This window comes from Balaenoptera musculus, chromosome 4 (assembly GCF_009873245.2).
Source record: "Balaenoptera musculus isolate JJ_BM4_2016_0621 chromosome 4, mBalMus1.pri.v3, whole genome shotgun sequence".
NCBI classification, from domain to species: domain Eukaryota; kingdom Metazoa; phylum Chordata; class Mammalia; order Artiodactyla; family Balaenopteridae; genus Balaenoptera; species Balaenoptera musculus.
The window spans coordinates 23,142,310-23,154,375 of NC_045788.1; the positions used below are offsets into that span (position 1 = coordinate 23,142,310).

The 12,066-nt window shown below is 33.1% G+C and overlaps 1 protein-coding gene across 4 annotated transcripts in view; it reads right to left on the reverse strand.

The window, feature by feature from the left end:
* Positions 1-12,066, reverse strand: part of XRN1 (5'-3' exoribonuclease 1) — a 101,674-nt gene that overhangs the window by 51,182 nt on the left and 38,426 nt on the right. For all 4 annotated transcript variants that reach the window (XM_036851828.1, XM_036851829.1, XM_036851827.1 and 1 more), the window contains exons 19-23: positions 9,968-10,071; positions 7,545-7,676; positions 4,666-4,828; positions 3,846-3,959; positions 1,630-1,728 (exon numbers count right to left, since the gene is read on the reverse strand). In XM_036851828.1, coding sequence (XP_036707723.1) covers positions 1,630-1,728; positions 3,846-3,959; positions 4,666-4,828; positions 7,545-7,676; positions 9,968-10,071 — 612 coding nt within the window. The remainder of the gene's footprint in view (positions 1-1,629; positions 1,729-3,845; positions 3,960-4,665; positions 4,829-7,544; positions 7,677-9,967; positions 10,072-12,066) is intronic.

The following is a 12,066-nucleotide window of genomic DNA, read 5'->3' on the forward strand; positions in this document are numbered from 1 at the left end:
TAAATATTATAAATATACTATATTTAATAAATTATACAAATATTTTATATTCTTATTTCATGGGAATATAAGGATATTTTATCATCAGCAAAGCAAAATTTACAGAGATTGGTAAGGAATTATTTTCCACCATTATTTTTTTAATGATCATGTCTACAATGACCCCTAAATGGATAAATTTTTTTAGTGGCCTGGAACATAAAGTCACTATTAAAATACATTAATATGCTAGTAAAGAATGCAACACAATCAAAAATATTATCAGATTTAGAAATAATTTCAGAATAGAAAGGAAGAATTAAGGCAATAGTTCTCTATCACAGGTAGTACCACTTTTCTAATAAGCATCTGAAAATGTGTTGAGGCACATTCAGTTACAATAATTGACACAGGTTAAGAACACTTAGTGTCCAGGGACCAAGATGCCAATTGTCTTGCCATATACAGGGCAGTCCTATTTAATACATAGTAGTCCTGCTCAAAATACAATTAGTACTCCTTTTGAAAAATACTGGATTACGGTATAGTTAAAGTTAATTAAATCACCACAAATATCCTACAAATTATAAAATAAAAAGTAGAGAAAGAAGGCTTGAGTAAAAGATAAAGAAGATATGTAAAGAGAAAGAAAGTATACTGGAGAAGGTATGCCTAGCAACACTGTACCCTTAGAATTGGGGAGGCTCTGTCAGATCTAAAAAAAGCCAGGGATGAAGCAACAAGTTCTTCTGCCTCCACTGACTCCCAAAAAGAGTTCCAGCTTCTTCATCTAAAGGGCCACTCTCCTGATTTCCTGACTATGCCTTCTGAATTATTTCTCCAAAAGAGACCTGATGGCAAGACTTTAGGGACTTCTCTGCTTTCCATAAAGGCTCCTCATGGGTATGCTGATGCCTAATGCCTTAAATTCATTTCACAGGAAATAAAGTTTTAGATTTTTACTACTAGCAAAAATAAAATATAAGTAGCAACGGTTGGCTGAATGTGAATTAATTTCAGTCAAGTTAATTATCTAATCAATCAATAAAAACAAATGACAGATATCGGGATCATCCCCTTATTTTAACAGAGAAAAATAAAAGGGTGCCATGAACTTAAGTGCAGTTTCCCAATTTTCTCTAGGGACTGTTCATCTTTACCTGAGTAGAGACATATAACCTTTGCAAGAAGGTCATTTGTTACTTGTAACTAAAAATGCAGACCTTGATTAATTATGAAAGGTTTAAAAAAAAAACCCAAGTCTATTCCCAGAGGGTATGCTAATCAATGTGCCACTGGGAATTCCCTGGCGGTCCAGTGGTTAGGACTCCGGGCTCTCACTCCCGAGGGCCTGGGTTCAATCCTCGGTCAGGGAACTAAGATCCCACAAGCCACACTACCAACAACCATAAACAACAACCATTATAGATTAATAGTGGGATTTCAGCAGTTTTTTCCCCCAAAGATTTGCATGAAGTTTTGAGCACAGATTCCACTTATTTTTAACTATTATTAGATGCAACTGTGAGAGAATTTAATCAGTGTTAAATAAAATATTTGCAATAATTCAAAGGAGGGACCAAAAATATCCTTCTAACATTTTTAAAGGTAATCAATTCTAAATTAAATAATACGGACTATGGTACTCACATGCTGGTTTTGTATTAAAGCATCAAGATTGGGTTCACATGGAATACTGAAAACCACACGAATCCTGCCTTCTGTAATCACATCCCTCGAATCCTGAACCTTGGAGGGGAAAAAAAAAAAAAATCCCAGTATGTTTTAGTCTCTTTCACTACATTTTATTTACTTGTTTTTCTACTTATTTGAATAGTGTTTATTATTTCTGAAATACAGTAAGACAATAAAAGTAGATAGTGGAAATTTTCTTCGAATTTGTAAGTGGATGTGCTTATATTATAAATTTGAGTCATTGTACCTTGCTTTAACCAGTTGTTAACCAGCCTTTCTAAAAAAAATTAACTTTAATTTGCAAATAATTTCAAACTACCAAAAAGTTGCAAAAATAAAACAAGTCAAAGAACATTTACCCAGATTCACCTATTATCGACATTTAACTCCATTTAACATTTGTGCTCTATGTGTGTATTTACATACACATAATTATTTTTTTAAACTTTCTGAGGGTATATTATATATATCATGTCATTATCCCTAAATATTTTGGTGCAAATTTCCTAAGAAGAAGGATATTATATTACCACAGTACAGTTATTAAATACATAAATTTACGACACAATACTTTTATCTAACCCACTGTCCATATACCAGTTTTGTCAGTTGACCTAAAAGTGACCTATATTTATAGAAAACTCTTTACTCCCTCTACTACAGGATCAGGCAAGGATCAGATATTGCATTTATTTGTCATATCTCTTTAGCCTCTTTTAATCTAGAATATATCCAGAGCCTTTGTCTTTCACACACTGACATTTTGAAGAATATAGTTCATTCCTCCCTCTCTACCCTGACTTTTTAAAAACATTTCTACATTTGAGATTTGTCTAGTGCTTTCTCATGATTAGGTTAATGTTATATATTCTCAGCCAGAATAGTGCACAGAGGATGTGTCCTTTGTAGGGTATCCCATCTGGAGGTACATGGTGTTCATCTGTTCCTCACTGTTATATTAATTTTGATCATACAATCAAGATGTTGCTTAATTTCTTTACTGCACAATTATAGTTTTTTGTTTTCCTTGCAACTAAATAAACACTCTGTGGGGAGACACTTTCTAAGACCATGAAAATATCTTGCTCCTGGTCAAAAACTCCCCTTAGATTTAGCTTCCAATGATGATTGTTGCCTGATTCAATCTGAATCATAATGCTTGCTAAATGATGGTTTTCCAACTCCCTCATTCCCTCCACAATTATCCTTGAGATGATAATATAAGCAAAACCCTTTCCTTTCTCCATTTATTTACCTATTTATTATCACTATGGAATCATGCATTCCTATTCCCCGCCCCTGATGGTTTATAATTCAATATGTACTCTATTATTTTGGTACTTAAACAGTCCCAGATTTGGCTGGTAGGAGCCTCTTCAACCTGGTTCCTGTGTTTGTGATATGCTCACATCATTCTTGTGAGTACCCCCTTGCTTTCCCGCATAACTAGAGGTTCTAGGCTCATCTTGTACTTATTCTGCCTCAGCCCTGTAATCAGCCATTTCTCTGAGAAGGCCAGTTCCTTTTAGTGGGATATGGTGTTAGAGATCAAGATCGGAGTGTTACATGCTACCAGGGTGTCTTTGCTTCCAATCCTTATGAGCAAATAGGGCTAGAAAATATATGTATGTATAGGCACATATGCATTCATTTATCTACAAACATACATAAATATACCCATATACATGTGCCTATATACATACACATACACCCGTATAAAGTATTTTAGCAATCATGAGTTCACATTAATACCTCCAATTCTAATCTGTCCCCACAGGTTCTTTCTTGCATTCTCCTGTTCTATACTTACAAGTACCTTTTCCCATGTAAGAGCTGGAGTTTCCCAAAACATCAACACACTTATAAATTCATCAACTCAATAATACATTGAAAATAATTTCAGAATTGCTTCATCCATACTACCACAATAAGTAAACCTACGAAAAAAGAGATTAGAATCTGAATTCTTCTTCCACCACCTCCTGATCTCAGTGTGCTCAACACTAAAGATATGTAGCCAAATATTGTGTTTATAAATTAGATGAATGAACTCTTTCTTTTTTCCCCTTCAGTATTACATTTTATTTTATGCCTAAATGAAGAGAAGTTAAATAACTGTATTAACTTGAAACCATAAAGAAATTTAATTAGTAATAATAACAGGTACTAACTTCTCCAGTGCATCCATAATAGGGTGTTCCCAGCATAAAGACCATACTTCTCGGAGGAAACAAGTCATCCAATGTTTTAATATTGGAGAAACGGGAGTCAAAAGCTCGGATGTCCTATGTAGAATGAAATATAAAAGTGAATCATCACAGTTAAAATTTCTATAGACTGCATATCAAGATTTTTTCCTATGGGATTATGACTATGCTGTCTACAAACGTCAAATGTAAAGATTTTCTACATAACAATACCAGAATCTAAAATTTATTATCTCCTTATATGCCAGACACTTTTCAAGGTACTTTACACATTTATTAGTTCATTTCATCCTGAAGACAACCCTCTGTGGCAGAGACCATTACTAGTCCCACTTTATAGATGAGGAAACTAAAGCACAGAAAGAAGGTGATCTTGCCCAAGGTCACATGGCTGAGAAGTCAACTCAGTCAGTACTCTTAATCACTATGCTATACTGTTTCCCCCAAATTACATGATCACTACATGCATTTAAAAAACTTTGTCCCCTTACAACATCTAAGATCACAAATACAAAAGCAAATGCTTTTTGTATTTACTAATTTATTTAAAGCAAAACTTTTTGGAAAATAAAAATAAATAAATACAAAAGAAAAGCTTCCTAACCATACACAGAATGAGTGTCTGAGCATGTTATACTCCTTTTAAACACTACAGTATTTTACAAATTACATTAAATAATAATATCTATTATATATTGCTGCATATTAATATGATATAGTGTTTTCTTTATACAGTGTGCAACAGTGTACATTAAGATAGAATTGAGACCTGATGGAGACTTACTTGGACAATAGTTTGATAAACAAATGGAAGAACTTGTTTTGACCACTGTTTCTCTAGACGGACTTCACCATTTTGATTTATTTGATATTTATGACCTGTGAGTAACTGACCGTATACAACTGCAGATGTTTCATTTATTATTATTCCTTTTCTTCTCAGGTAGCTCAAAGAAAAAATAAAAAAGAAATATAGATGTGTATGAGTGTGCATATATTCTAAGATGATAATCACATTCAAACTACCAACTCATAATCAAATGCTTAAATAAACTTTAAATAAATATGCTAGCAGTTCTGAGTACCTAACTTAAGACTTTTTGCATTATCCTGTGGCTACCTTTCCCAAAGTCTGTAAGATTAAATAAGAACTCATAGAGTTGTAAGAAACTCCTGTGTTTCATACCCACTAGGCTGGCTATAACAAAAAAACTGAAAACAAGAAGTGCTGGGGGACTTCCCTGGTGGGGCAGTGGTTAAGAATCCGCCTGCCAATGCAGGGGACACGGGTTCGAGCCCTGGTCTGGGAAGATTCCACATGCCGCGGAGCAACTAGTCCTGTGTGCCACAACTACTGAGCCTGCGCTCTAGAGCCTGTGAGCCACAACTATTGAGCCCGTGTGCCACAACTACTGAAGCCTGTGCTCCTAGAGCCCGTGCTCTGCAACAAGAGAAGCCACCGCAATGAGAAGCCCACGCACTGCAACGAAGAGTAGCCTCCACTCACCACAACTAGAGAAAGCCCACGCATAGCAACGAAGACCCAAAGCAGCCAAAAAAAAAAAAAAAAAAGTGTTGGAAAGGATGTGGAGAAACTGGAACACTTGTATACTGCTGATGGGAATGTAACACAGTGCAGTCACTGCGGAAAACAGTTTCACAGTTCCTCAAAAAGTTAAACAGAGAACTGCCAAACAGCCTGGCAATTCCACTCCTAAGTATGTAACCAAAGAACCGGAAACAAGTAATCAAACAAATATTTATAGACCTATGCTCATAACAGCACTATTCACAATAGCAAAAAGGTGGAAAGAAGCCGTATGTCCAACAGATGAATGCATAAACAAAAGGTGGTATATCCATACAATGAAATATTTGGCCATAAAAAGAAATAAGTATTGACATATACTACAATGTATATGAACCCCCTAAACATGCTAAGTGAAAGAAGCCAGACACAAAAGGCCACATATTATGTGACTCTATTTATATGAAACACCCAGAATAGGTAAATCCAGAAAGACAGAAAATAGAGATTGACAGGGAGGGGCATTCAGTGGGCCTTTTCAGTCTAAAGTAGGGGTTGGCAAACTATGGTAATGGGCTAAATCCAGACTGCCTCCTATTCTTATAAATAAAATTTTACTGGAACACAGTCAATCATTTATTTAATATCTATGGCTGCTTTTGTGATATAACAGAGTTGAGAAGTTGTGACAAAAACTGTAAAGTCTACAAAGCCTAAAGTATGTACTATTTGGCCTTTACAGAAAAAGTGTGCTGATTCCTGATCTGAGTGATATTTTCTTATCTCCTTTCCATTTCCTCTTTCTAGAACTCCTATCAGATAGATATCAGAAATTCTGACTATACTATTTTCAGCTTTTTGTGCTTTTTGTACTATGTGCTGAAGGAATTCCTCAGCTTGATATTTTAGCTCACTGATTCAGTTTTCAGTATGCCCATATTACTATTCAGACCATCTACTGAGCTCATTATAGAAATCATAATTTTATTTTTGTATATGTGTTTATACAAATATATCTGTATTATATAATATATACTATATATAGTTACATAGTATATAGTTAAATAATGTTATTATATATACATATATTTTATATAGCAAAATTAAAATTATGGTGAAAAAACCAGATATGTTCCCTACCCTTATGGAGCCTAATATCTATGAAAAGAGTCATTAAAGTAACCACACTCATAAATTTATTATTACGATTCTATTTATGTGCTATAAAAGAAAATTCAGAATGATGTGAGCTATGACAGGGGTATCTAACTTACACTACTGGGAGGCCAAAAATGCTCCACTTCTCCCCCTGACAGCTATGTTCATCTCCTTTTATGTTGGATAGCTTTTCATGGTCTTTTTACATATTTCCTGTTTAATCATCTTTGAATAAGGATATTATGGCCTGGTATTAGCCCCTATAATTGTAGAAGAGGTTATCTCCTTGAGTTCCCGTTTATCAATGGATGCTATTACAGTTTAAACAGGAGGGCTGATGGATATACATTTATAACACCATTTCATGTGCCACTGCCAGTTTCTATTATTCTGTTTTGGTTTAGGGAATTCTAGTGTTCGGATGAAAAAGGAGAGGTACTGTTAGGGTGGGATCATGGGACACAAAGCACTCTGCAAATCAGCATTCCAAGGAGGGTTAGCTTCTTCCTTACTTGGTTGGTATAGACCTTGCATTTCTGAATTCAGAGCATAAAGGACTTGGGTGTAGGGAGGGTAGGGGAGTAGGGAGGAGGGAAGGGTGAAGAACAAAGGAGAATATGCCCTCCTATTTTCATTAGTTACAAGTGGCCAAGAAATTCAATGGCCTTATGGTTAGTGAAATTAACTCTCAAATTCAGGCAACTTATGAACTGTGTATTCCTAGTGTAAGTGATTATGTCTTTTCTTTCTTTTTTTTTGTATATCATGAAGTATTTTAGTGACAAACTGGGCAAGGCTCTAACTGCTGCTAACCAGATTTTATTTTAAATTAGAACTCATTTCTTTTTTAGACCATAAAATGAAGATGCAGTCAGTATTCAGAGTAATCACACTAAGTGGAAAATAAGTTAAAAAATAAGTACATGAGACCACCACATTCTAGTTCAATGACATGAAATACTATTTATGACACTCACTATTCTGAAATTCCTTGTACTTCTTTTGTCCAGTTAGATTGTTCTTTGTCTCCAAGATGGACCACTTTAGAGGGTGGTGCAGTTCTTCCCAAATAAAGCTTCTGTGCTCCTGCAGGTTCTTCCAAGTAAAACCTTAAAAATTAAAATTATATTATCCCCAAATTTGTGGTTTAATATAGAGTTCTAGTAGTGTGAGTCTTCAAAGTGAAAAGATTTTTCTACATGGTACAACAGCAAAAAACCAAAAAACAAAAAGCCTCCTTTTTTTTAAAACTGTAATATGAATTTCAGAACAAACACCTGTAAAAAATTTTAATCAAAATTTAAAACAGATTACTATTCTTTCTCTATAAGAAATTAAACTAAATACATAATAAAAATATAAATTTTTAAAGAGTTAATACTCTCAAATTCAATAAAGTAGTTTTGCTAAAAAAGTTTAACTTGATTCTAATCAAGCCACTATACCTAACTCCCAGTTTACAGGAAACATGTGGGATGGAGGACCAACTTAAATGACACTAAGAGGAAATAACTAGGTAAATTCAGAATTCTACAAAATAACTGGCTTGGACTTTAAGAAAAAAGGCAGGGAAGTAAGTTTAGCCAGGTCCTAGGATATAAAATCAACATACAGAAATCAATTATATTTCTATATACCAGCTGGGGAAACTGAAATTGAAAACATAATACTACCTACAGTTGCTCCAAAAAATTTTAAATACTTAGGTAGGTATAAATCTAACAAAACATGTACAGGTTCAGTATGCTGAGGAAACAAAATAGTGATAAAAGAAATCAAAGATTAAAATAAATGGAGAGATAAATGGATCTTCATTTATCCATTTGGATCAGAAGACTCAACATAGTAAAGATGTCAAATCTCCACAAATTATAAGTTTAGTACAATTCCTATCAAAATTTCTCAAAGATTTTTATAAATATAAAAAAATTTATTCTAAACTATATATAGAAAGGCAAAGGACCAAAAATAGTTAAAACAATTTTGAAAAATAAAAAAAAAGAAGGAATCGCTCTACCTAAGGTTAAGACTTACTACATAGCTACAGTAACAAGACAATGTGGTGTGGGCATAAAAAATAGACATAGAGACAAATGGAACAAAACGGAGAACCCACCAAGTAGACCCATACAAATATGCTCAACTTATTTTTGACAAAGGTGTAAAAGCAAACTAATGGAGGAAGGAGAGTTTTTTCAACAAATAGTACTGGAGTAATTCAATATTCATAGGTAAACATATGAAACTTGACCCAAACCTCATACCTTATATAAAAATTAATTCAAAATGGATCATGGATTTAAATATAAAAGGAGAAGGTAAAACTATAAATCTTTTTGGAGAAAATCTTCTTTGGGACCTAGGGCTAGGTGAAGAGTTCTTAGACCAAAAGCACGATCCATAAAACTAAAAACTGATAAACTGGACTTCATCAAAAAGGCAGGGGAACTGAATTTTGATGATTAAAAAAGAACGTTCAAGATTCATACTGGCACTGACTTCTCATCAACCAAATTACGCAACAAAACACAATTGAGATGCGTTTGCAGAGATCTAAGGAAAAAGGATTAGGCCTCTAACTCTAAACCTATGCATGAGAAAAACAACAAAAAAACCCTTTTGGATATGTAATAACTCAGAAAACATTAACATCCTCACATTTTCTCTGAAAAAAAAAATTACTTTAGAAAGTTCTAGACATGAAAAATAACAAAAGAACAAGATATCAGACCAAGTAAAAGATGACAAAGAATAGCTTGTCTAAATAATCACCGATAAAATGATTCTGAACTTGAATAAAATGTTAAGAAATTATTTTTAGAATAGAAGATACGTGTTTTTTAATATATTACTTAAATGAAACCTGGGAAAGGCATGGAAAAGGTAAGGTTACATATGCTATTTATTCTTGTCAGAAAGAGAAATATATTTGCTAATTTATAATGATAACCGGTAGAAAAGAATTAGGATACAGAACTTCCAAGCTACTGAAAGGAAAAGAAGGTAAAAGGGAAAAAATAATATATGCATCTAAAATATATACATCTCAACACTGTAAAGCAACTATACTCCAATAAAAATTTATTTAAAAAATAAAATAAAATACTAATAAAAATATATGCATCTAAATTATATGCATCTCAACATTGTAAAGCAACTATACTCCAATAAAAATTAATTTAAAAAATAAAATAAAATACTAATAAAAAAATATGCATCTCAAGGTATGTACAATAAACTGTCAATAGTGGTTGAACCTGGAGTGGTATGATTAGAGGACTTTCATTTTCACTATAGAGTGTAAATATTTTACAAATATTATATTAGTTAAAATGTATGAATAAAAGCCAACAAATAGCAAAGCACATATAAACTGTAAAAATTATAAATAAAATCTTACTTAGTTTCTCCATCTGATACACCAACAACTCTAGCTTCTTCAAGATGAGGCCAATTAACAAAGAGAGACTTCCCGAGCACTGATGAAGCTATATTTTCTACACTCTTAAAGTAAAAGCAGAAAAGTTCATTCATGTTTTAGGTCCAAGAGAGAATTTTACAGAGGTAAAATTAAATAATTAAAACTGGCTTGTGTTTATAACAGTGTATTTAAAATCTATAAAAACCATGCCTTAATAATTAAAACAGATATAAAATATTATTTGATGGCTCAGGCCAATTATTCTCTATTAGTAACTGCTCTTCTCAGCTTTATTCCCACTTAATTATTCCATCCACTTGAATTCAGTTTTTAAAATTTCTTTTCTCTAAGTTGTGCCTTTATTGCCAACTACTCTTTGTCTTTCTAGTACATTTTCCAGGATTTCTGTTCTTTTAGATTTTTGTTTTTTTCCCTTTCCTTTTAATTTATTTATTTTTATTTAAAATTTTTTTTTGGCCACGCCACGCGGCATGCAGGATCTTAATTCCCCCACCAGGGATTGGACCCTAGCCCCCTGCAATGGAAGCATGGAGTCTTAACCACTGGACCGCCAGGGAAGTCCTCTTTCTTAAAAAAAAAATAATAATTTTCAGTTGTTTTTACTTATCTGCCTTTCTTTATTCTTTAATTTATTAGGAATCTGTGTAAGTTTACCAACTTTACCTTCCCCTCTGCCAATCTCTTCTTATTAGAAGGGAACTATGACCACCTTAAAAGTAATTTTCTGCAGTATAAACATCTCAACCCTAGGAAGCTTGCCTCCTTCTCCTTTTTTCAACAGCACTGGCAGTTATTAGTGAAGGATGGCCCACTGATTTTAATCCTAAATGAAATTACTTGGCGAGAAAACAGGTTTCAGTAAAATCAAACAGAAGAACACTGACCTATAATGTGAGTATTACTGTTCACAATAATAGCCAACATTAGTAGAAATAATGTTCAGCAAGAAACCTAGGTTCTTAGTTCTGCTGCTAACTAGCTGAGTGAATGTCCCTTTTCCAATCTCCATTTAAGTTTTTTAATTTGTAAAATTAATGAGCTGGATTAGTTGCTTCACAAAATTTCATCCAGTTGTAAAATTCTATGATTCTATTATTCTCATGATTATCAGCTTATTTTTCTCATGGAAACTGAGAAAAGTGAAAAGAACAGCATAGAGGTCTAGAAAAGGGCTATTATTATTTCATATCAAATAATCAGATAGCATAAAACAGAATCTAAAAAATGTAATTCATTTCAGTTTGTGGTTGGTATAATTAAATAAGAACACTAGACTTATTTCAAGTTAGAAACCACAGGTCCAAAATTGGGTTCTGCCTCTCTTCAGCTATGGACTCTTAGGCAAATCCTTTAATCCCACTGAGTCTCAGTTTTCTTTTATGAGAAGAAGTTATAACATCTACCTCACAATATTTACTTAAGGATAAAATAATATACAGAAAAGCTTTTGTAAACTATAAAATGCTGCACAGTTGGCCCTCTGTATCCATGGGTTCCACATCTGCAGATTCAACCAACTACTGATGGAGAATATTTAAAAAAAAAAAGAAAAAAACTCCAGAAAGTTTCAACAAATGCTGGCAACTATTTACATAGCATTTACATTGTATTTACAATTATTTATATTGTATTAAGTACTATAAGTAATAGAGATGATTTAAAGTATAAGGCAGGATGTGTGTAGGTCATATGCAAATATTATACCATTTTACATAAGAGACTTGAGCATCCACAGATTTTGGTATCAGTGGGGAGTCCTGGAACCAATGCCCCATGGATACTGAGGGACAACTGTAAAAATATTCTGTATGGAATAATACCTTAAGTAAAAATTCTTAAAAGGAAACATTATTATTATTATTATTACTGTTGGTTAGACAACAACTTTGTGGTAGAAAGTGAAGTTGAAATATAAATTTTGATTCACACTTTTTCTTTTCATTATGCTTAATCATTATTAGCAAATACTTCTTTAACAAATAGAGATGACTATTTTTAGACTTTTGGGGGTAACTTTTTATTTTATTTACTATATTTAGACATCTCTTACAGTGAAC